Raw genomic sequence first — 18,726 nt, forward strand, 5'->3', positions numbered from 1 at the left:
CTCCCTCTGGGTTGCATGGGGCAAGTCAATTAGACTATGGTCAAGTAAACTAAGGTAATCCTCAACATGGTGATCACAGCTGTCTGGCTCAAAATGTTCAATGTCCCTGGCTATAAACTCAAGCTCTTTAGGGCAGGGGCACTCTAAGCTAGCATTTCTATGGACATTGACATCACATGCTGCAGTTCTGTCAAGCTGAGAGGCAGGGGCATCTGTTATCACTCTCATGGAGGTGCAGAGAGGAGGCGGGGCACTGCTGGAGTGATCTGGTCCCCCTTTCAGAGGGAGGGGCACTGATGAAGGTGTCATGCATCAGAGACTGGGAACAGTGGGACGAATATCTTCTGGGGGATAAACTACCTGTGACCTCACTGTCTGTTTCTGGAAGATGGGAAGTCATGTTCCTGTTATCTATGTCTCTCGGTGTAGGTGGAGGAGCTAACTTCATTCCCAAGGACTTAGGGTCAGTTGGGAATTGTTCACATCTTGTTGGCTGGTTTGCCTGTGGAAGATCAGAAGCAAACATCTTAACAACTGGTCTTGGGATGCAGTCTGCGCATCACACCTGTCCTTAAGTAGGGACTCTATCTCTTCATTGCACTCACTGAGATTTAACCTGCTAATGACTTCAGGGCAGCCAGGTTTTACACTCTGTGCCAGGGAAGAAATAAATTGCTCAACACAGAGGCTCTCCATTGTTAAACAAGGTTTCCAACAACAAACGTGTGGTAACTGGAATGCAGTGCAGCAACAGTCAGAGGATTGTCTTTTAAAGTTGACTTGGGCTGAAACACGTAATAGTAACAGCTAAGTAAAGTAAAGTAAGTAACTAAGTACAAAACTTCTGTTTCACAGGGCTGGTAGCACGCTGTGGCTCTGTCTCCTTTCTGTAACATGAAAGCTTTTGTCTCTGATCAACAGTCTAGAAACGAGACAATCAACGCTCAGGCCTGGGAGGTGGACAAACGAACTTGTTCTGTAACTGGAAAGACCAGTTAGATTTGATGAGTCAGAGGGACCCACTAGACTGTGGTTGGACTGGAAAATAAAAAGAGGCATGCAGGCTGACACACTAACATTGCTGGATAAAAGTTGAATATAAAACAATCAGGGTGCGCCTGGAATCCATCACAGGTGTTGTTTTAGAGGTAAAAGAAAGATTCAGCGTATTTTTAGGCGACCATTTTCTTTTTCAAACACAGCTCTTTACAGAACGTGTACTGATAAGGAAGTCTTCAATCACTCTGTGACGGTAGCTTTGTTCAGCTACAGCAACAGTTACAAACATTCCCTTGTGGTGTTATGTATAAGCCAACAACAAGACCTCTAGAGGAGGTGTAGACCTCCGCTCCATACAGACTTTTCGCTCTCCACACTGCTTCTCCTTACATCTCCTTTACAGCTGTGATAACTCACAACACTGCTGGAAGTATTAAGCTGCTTTCAAAGTCGTCCTATGTGGTCGTTTTTTCTGGTGAGGAGGGGGCTGAATCTTTGCCTAAGCCTGACAAAGTGTTTTCTTCTTTCTGCCTAAACCTAAGTACAGATTTGTTGCAACAGCCCACAAAATTGAAAAGTGAACCAAAAGAAAAATAACGTTGCAACAAAAAGAAACCATCCCAGGCCTTATATATGTGTTTATGTGCATACATGTATGCATGTATGTGGGGTGTGTATACATATGTATATATATATATATATATATATATATATATATATATATATATATATATATATATATATATATATGTATACATATATATATATATATACGTCACAAACCAACGCTGCTGAAGATCCTGTTTCCTGTGAGCGCAGTGAACATGAAAGTGAAAGTGTCAGACTGCAGATACATCAGACGACCTGGCGTATCTGCGTACTATCAGACATTCAACCAGTAGAAATAACATTTTTGGACCGGAGGTGGACTTTAATTCATGTAGAAACAGCCTAAACTCTCGCTGATGGTCTCATTTGCCTCCTGCATAAATTCAGACCACTGTATCTGTCGAACACTCCGCTGGTGTGCGTCACCAATAGTTTCCGCATTACCGACCCTTTCAAACTAACATCTCACCTGGCAGCGTGAGGCAGGTACGGTGCGGTGTGTTAATAATTGATTTCTTCGGTAACCATCCAGATGTCGCTCCTCCCTGGAGGGAGCCGCTCCCGCCCTGCGGTAACCACACACCGGTTACAAAGTCTCATCCAGGAAGAGAAGCGGGTCAGAGAAGCGGAGACAGGGAGGGACACGAGACACAGCGACTGAAACACCATCCTGCCTCCGCATTCAGCGCGCGTCTTCAGCCGTCCGACACCTACACTTCATCTTTGAGTGAGTCAAAAATATGGTAATATACATCTTTTAATGCGAATTAGCTGAGTATCTCTCTTCGGATATTATATTATGACATGTAGAGAGAGATTGAGCTGTTGTACCATGCTCAAGAGTTTCTCTTATCAGGCAACTGTAACAACATCCGTACTCAATATTGAGTTTCCTTGTCTTGACTGTCTACACACAGTGTGTCAGTTTATAGTCACCTAGTTATATTTGTGGGTGTCACAAAGTCACAATGAAAGCCTCCTATCACAGACACTGCAGCTGTGCCATGGAAACCCTTTTTTCTAGTGTCATCAGTCTAATTAAAGTCCATTTCCCAGAACTGGAACTGCTAAGATGACGCCCATATTCGTTCATCCAATCTCCATACAAGGTGCAAGAACAGGGGAGATTGCCCAGTGTGTATTCTTAGACTTTGTCCTTCCTTGTAAACAGTGTCCTTATGCTTAGGCACACACGGGTTTATTTATTGTTGTAATGACTTGCAGACAGCTGGTTGGAGATTTAAAAAAAAAAAAAAAAAAAAGATTATTTTGTAGCTGCGATGTTCAGATAAAATGTGTTTTGAGCAGTGTCAGAGTGCAAGTAGTTGCTTTAAAGGTGCGATACGAAAGGATTTTAGTAGAAAACATTGAGAAATGTAACTAAAATTATCAGTAGAATGAGAGATCTGACAGGTAAATAGAAAAGTTGAATAGTCTGGTAAGTTAAAAAAAAATAGGATCACTTTACTGTAATGCAGCCTTTTAAACCAAGGAGCTTGAAAACAGAAGGAAGGGTCACTGCATCTAGCTTTGGTGCCAGACTGTGGTGACAGCTGTATTGAAGTCTATGGGAGATGCACCGAGAAACACACTAAAACCCAACATATCTACGTCGTATGACTCCTGGTGAAGAGATGCCTCCAGAAAATGAAAGAACACACTTCAGAGAGTAGGTTAATCACTGACCTTTTTCCCCTAATGATCGACAGGGCTGATAATGTCCTGATCAAACGGGGCAGGTCTGATCAGATATCGCTGCTGACGCTGCAGTTTCACTGCAAACAGGAGCGTTTCCCAAATGAAACCAAGGGAGGAACAATGTGTCGAGTCAGTTTCGCTGATCACATCTGTCTAACTGTGATTCCTCATTCTGCCTCAGGTTGGGAGTCTATCTAGTCTGTGGCTGGATGGACAAAAGCAAACTGAGAGGGAAGTTCTTCCTCCTCTTCATTGCTGCCTTCATCACCATCCTCTTCATCACTGTGAGAACACCCACGACGTACAGGTCCATCCCAAAGCCTCGTGGGCCTTCGGACGCGTGCCCCCTGCAGATCTCTGAGGAGAGCATCACCCCCCTCTATGACACCAAGCACTTGCTGGTGTCGGCCTACATGGACCAGAGAGTTAAAGGCTTTGACATACGCATCATTGGCATCTTTAAGAGAGACTCCATCCAGCCTCTTTACTGTCTCTTCTGCTGTGCAGGCTGGTTATCAGCTACAACTCCAACAACAATTTTACAACACTCAGACAACTTTGGTTTTCCCTTCGTCACTACGGACGTCATGTGTCCGATTCCTGAAAACTGCAACACTACACATGTCAGTCTTCTGACCAAACCAGACAGCGTGGGGGTATTTAACCAACCTTGGCTTCCTATAAGAAACAAGAAGGGGAAGGAGGAGACGAAGTGGCAGTTTGACTTCACAGTCTGCGTGTCCAACCTGTTTGGAGACTACAACAATGTGCTTCAGTACGCACAAACACTGGAGATGTACAGGTGAGCACAGCAACAACGAACATCTGAAACTTTCCTAAAAGAAAACTGAATATTGTAACTTTGCATAGGTGTGTTTGTGGAAGTTGAAAATATTCAACTTCAGATCGGATTCTGACTTGATCCTGAGTCGTTCACCAGCTGGAGGAGAGCTCAGAGATTGTACAAATGTGGATTTATGGGGATGGGGAATATCATCCCTCTTGTTAACCTGCCATCCCCCCTCTCCATCCCACAGTAACAGAGACAGAGCAGGGACAGACGTGCTGGTTAAACCGATTCCATCCCTTTGTTAAAAATATACAAATTGCAAACAGCCTACAACAGATGTTGCTTTATTTACCCATCTATGTGTGGAGATGTGGTAGAACATGTAAACAGTATCACCATCCTGTATGCAAATGCTTTATGATGCTGGCGTAGGATGTGTGCTGGAACTCGGCCACGATAAGTCACGCATTGGTTGAAGAGGACAAGAAACAGTATTCACAACCAAACTTGATCACACTACATCCTAACAACCCTTGTTACTTACTCATGTCGTGTTTATCTCTAAGCATCTATGCTACTGTTGCACTTTATATAGCTTTAAGTTATTTACACTTACTGTAAGCCGCTTTGAGCAAAAGCCCCCCGCACAAAAAAGAAGGTATTGTGATGAATTTTAACTTTTGCATCTCTTTGCCCCAGACTGCTAGGTGTGAACAGGGTGGTTATATATAAGACCAGTTGTGGCCCAGACCTGGACCGCCTGCTGCAGAGCTACAGTCAGGAGGGCTTCGTGGAGATAGTTCCTTGGCCCATCGACCGGCACCTGAATCCATCGCGTGGCTGGCTCTTCTCGGAGCATGGAGGGGACGTGCACTACTTCGGCCAGCTGACCACGCTCAACGAGTGCATTTACAGATCCATGGACCGGTCCCGCTACGTCCTGTTGAACGACATAGATGAGATTGTTATGCCGTACCAACACGACAACCTGAAGGCTCTGATGGACACGCTCCAAAAGCAGCATCCAAATGTAGGGCACTGCACTCGAGAGGACAAATATCACACCAATGTCCAAAATTTAGGATTTGATATTTATTAATATTTCTATTCTCTTTCTATCTCCCCTGCTGTGTCACATCCTGCAGACAGGGGTGTTCCCTATCGAGAACCATATCTTCCCCAAGATACATTTTGAGCCAAGTGGGAGGTTTCACCTGCCTCAGTGGAACGGGGTGCCAGGTGTTAATATTCTGGAGCACATCTACAGGGAGGAGCCTGACAGAAGTATATACCACCCCTACAAAATGATAGTTCAGCCAAGGTACGCAGACTGAAAAGTTTCTCACTCAGAACCCTCATCTGGTGCTTTGACTGAATAAATAACCCAGTCACCAGAATAAATGTTGGCAATCACGGATATGTTGAAGATTTGCTTAAGGTTTCTTTTGGTTCAGTTTTGTATTGTATCTTGTCATAACACTGTTTTTTAATGCTCTGGTTAGGTTTAGGCAGAAAAACAACTTGGTTTGGGTTGAAAAATATCTTGTTTTGGCTTTAAATACCTGTTTCGGTCACCACAATCATGGCCGGAGATGTCCAACCTCCCAAGTACTGCGAAGTACTCAAAGTCCATTAAAACTCTATCCCAAACAATTTGATTTTCTCATTGAGATTGTACAAATATTATTTCAAATATGCTGAACAATACATGACTAATATCCATCCTAAACCTGACAAACAACCCACTCTTTATGGTTTCATGAATACAAAAGAATCACAACCTCAACTTGTTGACCCTAACCCTGGCAAATAAAGGTTAGAGACAAAGAACTGCTTTCAACCATTTATGTCTTTGTGCACCACAGGATGGTGGAGCAGACGTCGGTGCATGAAGTGCTCAAGAACTCTGGACCCTGGTTCAAGGTTCCGCCAGATGTTTGCCGACTCATTCATGTCCGTGTCCCTCTGCGGGGGTCGTTAAAGCTGGAGGAGCTAAACGTGGACAATCGACTGTGGACCTTCAGTGAAAAGCTGATTCCCAATGTGGACAAACAACTGAAGAAAGCAGGGCTGCTCACCTCAGAGGTGCAGAGCTGATGGATGGGAGGGACAGACACTCAGACGGACAGGTTGAACAGGTTTAAACCAATGACTGATGTGCACGTTCACCACGTTCAACCCTGAAGAACCTCCTATTTAAATGTGGAGAGGTAATATTATCGTCATTGCCATTTTTTATTTGTTGTGATTTGTTTTCTGATGACCACCATACGTCATAATGTTGGTGCTGGTCCGTTTAACTTTCCTCTGTTACATGTTTAACATGTCAAATAATGCCTTCCATTAACGTGGTGGAGAAGCCGGTCAGAGCACTAGCAAATCTGAACGAATACCTGCTTTTCACTGAGAACTCCAAACATCAGTAGGAACATTATGCAAACACGAAAGAATATTGAATATGTTACAACTATTCACCCTCCTTTGCTTTTCATGGCTGCGTCTAAGGAAGAAAGCGCTTCATTAAACATTGATCTCAGTCACAGAACAAAGACAACGCATATTGGACTGAACGACACAGTGAAGGAGGACAGGGATAACTTTAATGTAGTTTTTCTTTATTCTGTTTTATTTGACGTTGGGTAGTAGAGGAAGAGGAGCCCTCACAAGGACACCCTCAACTAACTATTTTTTATGTAGTTTCTGAAACGTTTCCTTTACAGAAAGTGGAAGATTGTGGTTGACTGTCTTTTTCAGGCCTTTAGTGATGTCTCTCAGTGGCTAGGTTGCATTTTGGGTAATATAGAGGGGAGGTTTTTAAAGGTCCACTGGTCTAGCATTACATTCCTTCAACACTGCTGGACTCATTATGGACAAAAACAAACCAGAGATATCGCCCTTTTTATTCCACGCATTCTTCTTTCTTTTCAAAACCTGGTGCCTACATTACCCACAATGCAACTTAGCCACTGAGTGACATCACTAGAGGCAATTTATCAGATTGCGTGCAGCTTCAAGGCTTAACGCTGCTTTTTTCACATGTGCATCAATACTCCCCAAGACCTGTAAACACACTTTAATGTGTAAAATTTGTGGAGTTACCCTTTAAGTGTCACATTATTTATCCCTTCTTACTGTTTTTATTTGACAGCTTTATAGCAAGACTTTACAAATTAATATTTTACAATGAAAACGTGAATTTATAACGTATCTACAGACTGAAGCTGGGCTCACACGTGATCCCCCTCATGCGATCTCATGGGGAAGCAGACGTCAACAACATGGAGTTTAGCGTGGTGCAACACCTTGCTGTAGGACAGGTTGCAGTGACACAAGAACAAAAGCAGAAGATTAAACAAGTCTGGATGAGTTTGGAGACACGGTCGACACAAGTTTTCTCTTCTTCGACAAGAACTGGAGGTGGGATTTAAAGTTCTGTCAGCAGTAAGATGCAAACCGAGATTGGCCTAGAATGTTTACCGTTGCTTGAAAGCACCGTTATCTGCTTTCAGGATGCCTCCCTTGTCGTGGTCCAGCTCTGAAAGTACACTTGTAGTCAACCTTGATGAGTCTGAGGCTTAAGATTGGATCTGTAAACGCTTCGCACATTTTACATTGTGATGTTGCTATTTAAAGACAATCTCTGAATACTTTCTTCTTCAATTCAAACCCACCAAAAAAATAACTTTTTACAGTACAAATTGAGTCCAGTAACCAAGCAGCAGGAAAGGGTCTCAGCAATTTCATGGTTTCCTGCTTTGCAGTTTCCAGGTTGGGCTGGAAACATTGTCACAGTACCCTGTGGGACTAAGCAGCAGTATTTCAGCTGACAAACGCAGTATCAAGGAAATGACCTGCTTACAGTTAGGAAGCATCTGTTGATACGCATGTGAATGCTGATCTAAAGAGAAATGACTGGTGATAACACACATTATTGACATACTGGTAATAAAACATGATAAGCTCTGCTCCAGCTTTGATAAAATGCAGACAGACATTGTACAAGGTTATTTTTGAAGCTTTTTACATAATGGCTGACTTCTTAATTGTCGGCCCAACAAAGGACACGGATCAAATTTGCTTCTTCATGTGCGTGTCCCAGAGATGTTCCCCTGGTAAAGCAAACTTTCTATTTTGCTTTCTGAGTTGTACAAAATAAACCAGTCTCAATAAAAATGTCTGCACATAAAGTAAAACATTTCTTGTATTATATTCATTTGTAGCTCCAGTTTGTGCCTTTTCATGTGTTACCATTACACCCAGATAAATAAACCTTTAAAAAAGATTGTGCATTTAATGCTGTTCTGAACTTATTTCCTTACATATGATTATTTCCTTTTACTTATTTTTTGTAGAACACAATCAAAATAGTAAGTATGAAATACTGGAAGCAAACATTAATATATGACAATATAACTGAATTATTAAATCATTGTTTACGTTGTAATTCTTGAGCAAGGAGGTAGGTCATTTCCAGCATCCGTCTTTGATTGGATTAGGAAAAGGAGATGAGAGCTGATGTCATATTTTTTTCTGTAGTCTTCAAGATTTCCATTGCAAATGGGCAGAAGGTTGTCCAGAGGTGTATTGCCTCAGGTGGGGCTGAAGACAACATGATTTGATGGCTTTTCAAACACACATCGTTTACACGGTGTTAAGCCAACCCCAGGGCTACACGATTCACACTGCATTTTTGTATTAGCCCTGGGTTAAATATCTGTTGGAAGATGCGACTGTTTACATTCTGGTATGACAACCGACCACCTCTGTTTACTTTAGCCCTTTGGTTAGATGATTTTCATGGGATAACTTGGGGCTAACCCTGTTTCAGAGCAGGGCTAGGTAAAAGTTGGGGTTTGCCCACTGTGGAATATGCCAGGATTGTGTCAATGTATGGCTTTCCACACTGCACTTAGCCCAGGGCTAAAGGCCCAGCGGTTAGCTCCAGGCTAAGAAAGCGTTCACATTGGCATAATTCAGGCACAGTGTGGGTTAACTCATATACTCATATACTACATATATATCAATTAAATGAATCAATGCAGTTATACTAAACCTTACTACTTCCAGGATACCATAAGTCTACATTATGTTTGGTATAAAAAATACACACTGTGGGTCTTAATTTTACCAAAGACAGACATTTCTGGAAGTTATTCAACAAATATGTTCATTCTCTTATTATTCTCTCGTTTATTTATGTATAAAAAAACCAACAACACGTCTCTCAGACAAGAGCCTGCTCACATCTTCACTTTGTAGCATGTGTCTGACAGTGTTGTATACAAAATCTCCTTGGAGGAGAATATGTTCACCATCTGTTGTTCTTTTCAGCTGAAGCCTGAGCGAAACAAAGCCTAAAAATGCTCTTACACACAATGACGTTTCACACCACACATATTGGACTCGGACACATTTAAAAAAGCATCATCATTTGGAAACTATTTATTGAACATTTGCAACCAGATATCAGTTAAATACAGAACTTTCAATTCTCTCTCTACATCCCCCAACAGCAGGGACTGGCTCCACTTCATTACACTGAGAGGAGGGAATGTTACAGGACTTGGTAAGGCGCACACTGTGCTGGAAGTCATTTGGCTTTCTGTCTTCTGATAATAAAGAGAAATGAAATCTGGGTCTGCCTTTCAAATGTCCAACACTGCTTCCCCTCCTCGCAGCTAGATCCTGCGCGTACAGACCATGGCAAAAAAAAAAAAAAAAAAAAAAAAAAATGACACAAATAGGAGCCGAGAAGAGAAAACCAGTATATACGACTGAGACACACCCCTATGGAATGCGGTCTGAGATGTGTAGCCGTGATTGAATAAGCTAAAAGTAAAATGATCAACATGAATATATTAGAAAAAAATGGCAATTAGTCTTTAATAAACACCTCGCCTCACCTACTCCCAACAAGACCAGGGTTATAAATTAAAACTGTCCAAATAAAATCAATCAACCAAGAACTTTGGGCCCATTCAGTTCCACTTCAAGACTGGAAAATCCTCATTGGAATAAAACAAATGGCACTTTTCAGTCTCTTGAACTGGAATCTAGAATATCGACTTCAATGGAATCGACCCCCAACCCTAAAATCAACTCTTTCTAATTTACATATATGGGTCAGGCGCTCTTCAAGCTTCCACCATCCTAGCAGTTGCTCCCCAAGGATGAGGGGAGAGGTGGGGGGGGTGGGGGGGTGGGGAGTGTTGGGGGGAGGGGGACTCTGTGGACTCTTGAGGGCTAGGCCACAGTTTTGAAGGTCTGCAGTATGAGGTTGGTTTGGTGGATGAGCCGGTTTGCACTGATGAAGACATTTATTGCCCTGGGAACACACAGAAAACCAACTTGAGAAAACAGAATGGTAAAGCTGGTTAAACAAACACTTTAACTAGGAGGAAACAGAGAAGGAATGAGAGGCGACATTCAGAGTCCCACAAGAGAAATTGGTTAACAATTGTCCAGCAGAGTCACTGCAAACATTCCTGTCCTGAGGTCCTTTCTTCTCCTTAAAACCTCAACCTTGACACGGCGGAGGACAATGTGTGTAGGAGTCGTGAGATAAGATAACAAACAATGACCTTCTGGACTTTTATTTGGCAATGATTTCCTGGAGTCACCGTGAGGCTGCCAGGCAACAAGCCGAGAGACAACCAGACAAATATTAAAGATAACTTCAGGGAATAAACAGAATAGATAGCAAATCAACTGACTGCTAAATGATTTCAGCGTTTATTTGGAGCCACTTCAATTGTATGGAGCGGAACAATGAAAAATGATGTCATGGTTACACTCACTTTCCGTCTTTGAAGTATGTTTTGAGGGTGTCGCTGAAACTTTTGGAGTATTTCACAAACTCCTTTTTCTGGTGCTCCAGGGCCTTCACAAACAGAGAGAAAACACACAAACATATTTTTGTTTTAAAACCTATAAGAAAAAAAAAGTGATGAATGTATACACAGTGTGTGTGTGTGTGTGTGTTTGTGTCTGCGTTACTCACTCTGCGATTCTGGTACTGGTATTTCTTTATGACATTGTTGACTGTGTCCAGGAGCTCTTTTATGGCGCTGGCTATGTCTCTGTTGGAAACCAACGGCAACGCAAATGAGGCAATTCAACATCCGAGATGTGTAACACATGTTTGTACAGCAACAATGATAGCATGTTATCTGAACTTTCCCCAACAATAATAACTGTATTTCTACTGCAACATGATCTATTTAGGGGCATGTGTACTGGCCTAAGGAGGCAGGCATATTTATTTTTTGTTCAATTTCCTGTTAAGACTTTCAACTTCCAGTCGCTATTGCTGGCTATAAGTGTTGTCACAATCCTCTGATACAATAACTTGAAAAATATAGATATGTGATTAGATACCATGTTCTTTATCATGGGGGGAAATTGAACATTACCATTTTCTATTTTATATGAAAAGATAATATAACAAGCTGTTCGTACTGTGTGTTAAGGATCAATTAATTTACCTCTGATCATAGTCAGAAGAGCGGGAGGAGGCGGGGCTATGTGGGCACTGTGTACCTCAACTCACTTTATTTCAAGAGCACTGATGCTTAACCTATCAGTGTGATGATGATGATGATGATGATGATGATGATGATGATGATGATGGTGTTATTAAGATTATTTGCATTTATCAAACTAGCTGATATTTAGCTTAGCAAGTGGCACCGGTTGAGGAAAGTCAGTCAATATTTATCCAAACACTACCAGACGGAGGACTTGGAGCACTTCCGTGTTGCTGAAACACATAGTCAATAAGTAAAGCACAGTTTTATATGCATGCGCCAGTGAAGGAATCCGCTTTGTTGTCATTGAGCTATAGATATCGATTGCTTTCGAATGGCTGAGTCTCTGTAGGTTAGAGCTAAACACCACTAGGTGTAACATTTAGATTTTAGAAGTAATTAATTTTATGAAAGAATTTGAGCTCAGGACTGATCTCCCTGCAGTAAAATGTGGAAGAGGTTGAAGTTATTGAAGGCCTGCGCACTGCACCCCGCGGGTACTCATTATTGATTGTAATGTGAATTTTACTGGCATTCATATTCTATTACTTGTCCATAAATCTCAGAGCGGAATAGGTCCTGGATACTTGTCAGACCTCCTGGCAGAGTACAAACCTTGCAGACCTCTCAGGTCGGCTGGGTCTGGTTTATTGGCTTCTCTCAGAGTGAGAGCTACACATGGTTCAGCTGCCCTTAGCGTCTACGCTTCTCAAATTGAGGACTAAACTGCCAGAAGAGCTAAGACTTAAGACAGTGTTAACTACTGTTAAAAACCAAGCCAATGACCTACCTGTTTAACAGTGCTTTTATTTAATTTTCTTTTATATTGTTTGCTATTACTGTTTGCTTTTATTGTTTCATTCTATATGTATTTCTGTGCCAGCTTATATTGTTTCTATCATTTGTTTCATGTGCCGAGTATGAAATGTGCTATGTAGATAAATTTGCCTTAATACTGCATGGTTCACGTATGCTTGTGCGGGTTCATACTCACTTGATAGTCTGTAGGAAGCGTACTCTGTCATTGATCTCATCAGGGATTTTGCTGAGGATGTGTTTCAGAGCTCTGGCCTTCTCATTTAGGTCCTGGAACTCCTGCTCAGGTCGGTCAATCATGAACTCTGCAAGGACAAGAGCGCTTAGCACATTCCCAAGAACTCAATGATGTATATAAAAGTGCAGATAAGATGGGCTACATAACCGAAACCTCGATCCCCGAGTCACAAAAGACTATTTCCAACAAATTATCCAAGCGCTTTCTTTCTCTCATTTGCTCACCTTCCACATCGTCGGCTGCCATGCGCAGTAGGGATTCAGTGAAGTTGATTTGGACGTTCTTTTTCTCCAAGATCTTCATTATGATGTCCTGAGTCAGGCCAGGGTTCTCCCTCTCCGCCTGACAAATGGAGAGTGAAATTAGGCAAACATGGTGAAGAAGACAAATAAGCAAGCAAGTAGAGGGTGCAGAGAACAAAGGCAGAACTTTATTGAAGGCCATATGTATGCTGGGAGCATTTCAGAAGTATGCGGAAAAGCTCTCCTCCTGAATAATTCAACCTGGAGTTATAGCAGCCAGGAGGCGGAGGGGGCAAGAGAGACACCAATCAGTGAGACAAGTGAACAAAGGACCCGCACATGTCATCGTAAAACAGCTGTAAGGTGATCACATCTCCCTTTGGTTTGGACAACGCTGCTTCTCCTTCATTAATATTTCATCTGTGCTCACAGTGAACGCTGCTGCTCATCAGCAGCGGTGCAGAGGTAATCTACAGCCGCTGTGCTTTTAATATTCCGGTGCAATCACAGCAGCGTATAGACTAAAAAAAAAGAGAGGATCAAGACATTAACCGAGGCTCATCTGATGAATACCCTCAGATATCACACCAGCACTCTGAATGTCAACTTCTCTGATTTCATATTGATAGAGTTCATTCATTTGGATATCGAGTATCTGGAGGTTCTTGAGCATAATTAACACCATAAAACTAGATTTTTAAAAAAAAAGTTTTTAAAAAAAAATCCATAACAATCAAACCTTTACCGAACCAGGAATTTAATCTACAACTACAAAGATATTGTTTTTCTGAATTTCTAATAAAAATTAAAGAATTAAAAGGGGGGACTACTGACGGGGCATTTCAGGAGCAGTGTTTTCTGTGGGAGAGAGGAGCTTTCCTTGGGTTTTATAGGCTTTTTAACTTTCAAGACCTTTTACATGCACACAAACCTGCAGTATATAACACACTGAAGGAAAGGACACAATGAAAAAGCATAATAGGTCTCCTTTTAAGCATTTTTAGCTGCTAACGCTGTCATTATATCCATCACAGACTTACATACATGGCACAACAAACACTCTAGCCAGCTACTCCTCACAACTGTCTGCCTAAAAAGTGAAATGTGCGTTATATAATAGTACTATTTTCACACATATCCCTCAGATTAGTCATAATGTAAATACCCTCATTTCAAGTCAATAGTTAAAACATGGTCTACTCCTATGAATCTTATGAAGTCTTCCTCCTGATAAATTAACTTTATATCTCAAGAAATCAGCTGTTTGTTTTCCGGCGATAACGAGATAAATGAACCCGTTTTCACTACACAGAAACAACGCAGCTACTGGTTGCTAGGGTTGATTCACCACACTTGATGCAGCGCGATGAGGAACTGTTTTGATTAATTTCCATATCCCGTAATTTGCATCAGGCAACATGTGGAGTGACCTTGTTGCTAGGACGTCCTAAAGCTGGAAGGTTAAAGCTTTGACCACAGTCACAGCCAATGTGTGTGCATGTTCCCGTCTTAGAGGAGGGAACTGAACCTTTGGCAGAATATTGGTTTAGAGCATCAGATAAGATGCAAATGCAGTGAAAATGGGTTCAGGGACTCCACCTACATTTACAAAGATATTAGAAAGGGAAGCGGGGAGGATAATATCGTTCTTTTGTGTTTCAGGACATCAAATCTGTGTACAGTCCTACCTTTATGAATGCTGCTCTGAGCGTCTGAGCTGCTGATAGGTTGATCCTCTCCAGCTAAAGAAAGACGAAACAGAAAACGTACGTTATCAAAGCCAAAATCTGGACATTTTGGGGCTTCTGCTGTGTCGTCTAGACTGGAACTTGCACAGGTTTCAAATGCAGCTGCATACTAGGTTACACCTTAGTTAAATATAATAATACTATACAGTGTGTGTTTTAGGATTTATGGTCCAATTACACTTGTTTGCCACAACAAATGCAATTTAATCAGACTAGTACAAATATAAATCAGTGTAAAACCTTGACTCAACTAAAATAACTCTACACTCATCACACTGTACTGCAGTATTGATAATCTGTCAAATACATCAGGCTACATTAAAACTGCAGCAGGAATCGATCTCACAATATACTCATGTTGTCTTTTCTCTGTGAGCATTTACAGACAAACTCGCCTTCTTTAACGATACAATAACATATATATAGTTGCTACAGATTGACCTCAGCAGTTAGTTCCTCTACATAACACAGCAGATTCAATGGGCATAAAAACAAAGTCACAAAATAACACAGTATGCACAGGATTTAAAGGATACGTTCACCCAGAAATGTAAATTGAGTCATTATCTACTCACCCCACTGCAGATGGTAAGTTGGGTGAAGTTTTGTAATCCACAAAACATTTCTGGGGCTTCACAGCAAAACAGCATAGTAGATGGGAACAAAAACAACTGGAAAAACATAAAAGCGATGGAGCTCGTCTGGTGTAATCCAAGTCTCTGTGAGCCCTGAGATCCCAAATTGATTTAAAAAGACAATATTTACAGCCTTGATGTGCGGTCAGGCTTGTGCACCCACTTCAGACAGGGTTTAATTTAAGATTTCAGCTTAAAAATGGGTGTAAATGACATCCTTTCGAATCAATTTGGGATCTTGGGGATTCCAGAGACTTGAATTGTGCCATTTAATGTTTATTTCTGTTGCTTCTTTACACTTAAAGTAAGTCCCCATCCACTTCAGACATTGAGGAGGATGCTGCAATGCTGTTTTGCTGTAAAGCTCCAGAAACATCACCTGATTTTCCATCAGCATGACAGTGAGTAGATAATGATCGAGAACTTATCCTTTAGCAGTTTAAAAATCATGACAAACACTCAACAACACAAAGAGGAATTAATTACTAACGGTGATCTTTTACCTCATTGAAAACTGGGTACATTACGGCGTACAGCGTCATGGATACCATGGAGTTTGTCTCCGCTTCATTCTTCATCTCCTCCATTGTCATCCTCCAGGGAGGAGCCGCTCTTGGTGAAAAGGTGAGGAGGAAAACTGCAGCTCACACACACTCACACATACACTCAACCACACACACTCACTCACACACACTCTGAAAAACACGCCAGCTCCAGAGTGACAAGAGCCTGGGAAATAAAGAAATTGGGTAATGATGAAGTTTGGTTTGGTTTGATTGATTTTCTTTTAACCTACAAGGCAAGACATTGAATATTTACTATACATTTGAATTTGATATTTAAGCTTCTGGTTTAGCTGGTTATTAGTAGGGATGCACAGATCTGAGCCACTCAATAAGTTTGCACAGATCAGCTATTGATTATATTCATTCAGTCAATGCCCTCATGTTACCTCACATAACAATCCTTCCGATGAGTTTCTCACAGTGAGGTATAAGATTTGAAATGCAAATGGGACTCGGTGGCAGCAGACATCCTGAGTTTGGACATCTTTGGCATTTCTTCATACATATCAGCCAACACAATCTGTGACCCCAGTACATATCAACCAATACTATATGATCTGCTAGGTAGCTAATTAAAGAGCAGGAAGTGATGACTTATTGGTTTGTCTAACTTGAAGGAGGGGAGTGGCACTGTTATATGTTATATGCCGGCTGGTGACAGCAAGGCAAATGTGACCAGACAGCAACTTAAATGTGTAAAAATGTTTATAATAACGAGACAAGGAGCATTAACAACAAGCAAGACCCCCATCACATTTAAAGGTCTTGATACATTCAGGTAGAGTCTAATTCAGAGAGCAAGAATACAATATTGACAGAGTAATGTTGAGCAGTGCAGTTTTAGCTAACGTCAACTAAATGGTAAAAATCCGGGCATTCGGCTAGCTTTATCGACAATATGTGCCATTCACGAAAGGAAAAAATATAAGATATACAGTAAAATTTGTGTCTGACGCGAAGCTGGCTAGCAAGCAAGCTAAACAGACTAGCAAACGGCTAGCTAGACATGGCTAACAAAGTAGCTGATGTACCGCTAAGTGAGGTTTGCTGTTTTATTTACGGTAAAATACCATCAAAATGTACAGTCAGAAATATAACCAACTGGGTATAGTGATTAATTTATCGCGATCTAGCCGCAGAGATGCCCAATTGAGGCCTATGGCCGACCAAATCGATGGTAGCAAAGTGCTATCTAGCTTACGTGCTAGGTACAGCAAATTGGAGATTTGTATTAGCTTATGAGCTAAAACACGTCAACAAACTGCTTAAGGACGAATGTGTAAGTCTGTATACGCGTGTCAAACGTGTACACATATCTACCTTTGGTCTGGCTTCTTAAATAGGTTGGTTACGCCGTCGATTGCCTTTTAGCTGCTATGTTTTCTTTACAACTTAAGGCGGAAGTTTTTTAGGACTAGCCTGAGCGACATCTTCCGGACCATTGCTACGTAAACACGCGTCCTCCAATCAGAGAGCGGAAGCGTACAGCGGCTGTTACGTCACATGAAATAGTTACATTTTTGTTATTGTAGCATTTTTGAGCCACTTCCAGGAAGTGACTAGTCTACAGGAAGTGAAAATACACTCATGTCTCCTGCATTTTGGAAATTTGGAAGGTGTTGGTGACATGACACACAACACAGAATTAAAAGAAAAAGGATCAAGCAGAACTAAAACAATGACTGATTACACTGAAACTGAAATCATCAACTCAGCATGGACTTGGAGAGAACAAATTCATCACAGAAATCCAGCAATACAAATTAGGGGCTGGTTTTTTGAAAGACATTTGTTTATAAGAAGGGTCTAAGGCTGTGCTCGTGTCACGAGTTATGGTTCATATTTTATTTAACCATTATTCAACCAGGAAAGAAGTCTTACTGAGATTAAAAATCTCCTTTTGCTGAATCGTAAAATATCAAAACATTTACTAACGTTCAACATATCTACAGCCAGATGGCAGTTTCTAGTTGAAAACTTTTTTAATTTTTTTTTTTTTAAAACTCTGATGTTTCCAGCTTGGCAAATAATAACTTGGAAGTGTCCTTAAAGGGAAACCAATAGATGTCCTTTGTTGCTTCTTGCCCTTCTGTCTCTGTTTGACATTCTGCTCATGTTGAAGGGTCAAGTATCTATTTTTCGATCTTTTATCAGAGGAATGTAGAGGTCATCTTTCCTGCTGTCAGTTCAGTTGTCTAGTTAGTGTCACTCTGACTGCTCAGAGGAGTGAAGGCAGATGAAGCCTTTGGGCGATATGTCTGGCAGCATACAGGAGATAAAATCCTACCACCAAATAGCCCCAGAAAATGTAAGTTCATGTTTAGAGACACCATGTCATGCCTCACCTGTCCACTAGTCGCCCCCATTGAGTCTTCCCTTCTTCCCAGTCAGCTGATCTCACCATCTGTACTGCTTATCAATCAGCTTTCTATTGGAGCTGTAGATATTGGTTCTCTAGATGAGAGTTCAAGCATTTCCTGCCAGCTTTCAGCTTCATGTTTATTTGTAGACTGTCACTGGAAGTGATTTGCATCATGAGTAAACCACCTTTGATTGAATCTGTCTGTGTCTACTTCTTGTCTCACATCTTGTTTTTCGAAACACAGTGTTTACTTTGTACTATAAGGATCAATATGTACAGGCCTATGAACAGTAAAGAGTGTACCTACTGTACCAACAAGGGCTTTAAATATCCAACTGAAATGTTATAAGAAGATGATAGTATTACCAAAGCTATAACAGAGCTCTGCAGCTATAATTTGAAGGTGTTCACATGCATAATGGTTTGACAAAAGCAATTTTAGGGGACCAAACATAAATAGAAGTGAACCTTCAAAAAGTTTGATCTACTTGGGGTAT

At 41.3% G+C, this 18,726-nt stretch overlaps 2 protein-coding genes across 2 annotated transcripts; one reads left to right on the forward strand and one right to left on the reverse strand.

Annotated features, from left to right (window-relative positions):
* Nucleotides 1-1,817: 1,817 nt before the first annotated feature.
* LOC141010016 (glycosyltransferase family 92 protein F13G3.3-like) lies at nt 1,818-8,368 on the forward strand. Its single transcript, XM_073482779.1, has 5 exons — nt 1,818-2,335; nt 3,488-4,108; nt 4,796-5,126; nt 5,242-5,417; nt 5,962-8,368. Exons 2-5 carry the CDS (start codon nt 3,516-3,518, stop codon nt 6,191-6,193), a joined length of 1,332 nt encoding a protein of 443 aa, XP_073338880.1. The 5' UTR covers nt 1,818-2,335; nt 3,488-3,515; the 3' UTR covers nt 6,194-8,368.
* Nucleotides 8,369-9,523: 1,155 nt separating this feature from the next.
* Nucleotides 9,524-17,277, reverse strand: LOC141010967 (programmed cell death protein 10). The gene is made up of 8 exons (XM_073484144.1): nt 17,188-17,277; nt 15,805-16,030; nt 14,607-14,660; nt 12,901-13,018; nt 12,617-12,743; nt 11,097-11,175; nt 10,894-10,976; nt 9,524-10,421 (listed from the first exon to the last, which is right to left on the reverse strand). The coding sequence occupies exons 2-8, from the start codon at nt 15,892-15,894 to the stop codon at nt 10,340-10,342; spliced, it is 633 nt and encodes a 210-aa protein (XP_073340245.1). The 5' UTR covers nt 15,895-16,030; nt 17,188-17,277; the 3' UTR covers nt 9,524-10,339.
* Nucleotides 17,278-18,726: the final 1,449 nt, after the last annotated feature.

This window comes from Pagrus major, chromosome 16, assembly GCF_040436345.1.
Source record: "Pagrus major chromosome 16, Pma_NU_1.0".
In the NCBI taxonomy this organism is placed as follows: Eukaryota; Metazoa; Chordata; class Actinopteri; order Spariformes; family Sparidae; genus Pagrus; species Pagrus major.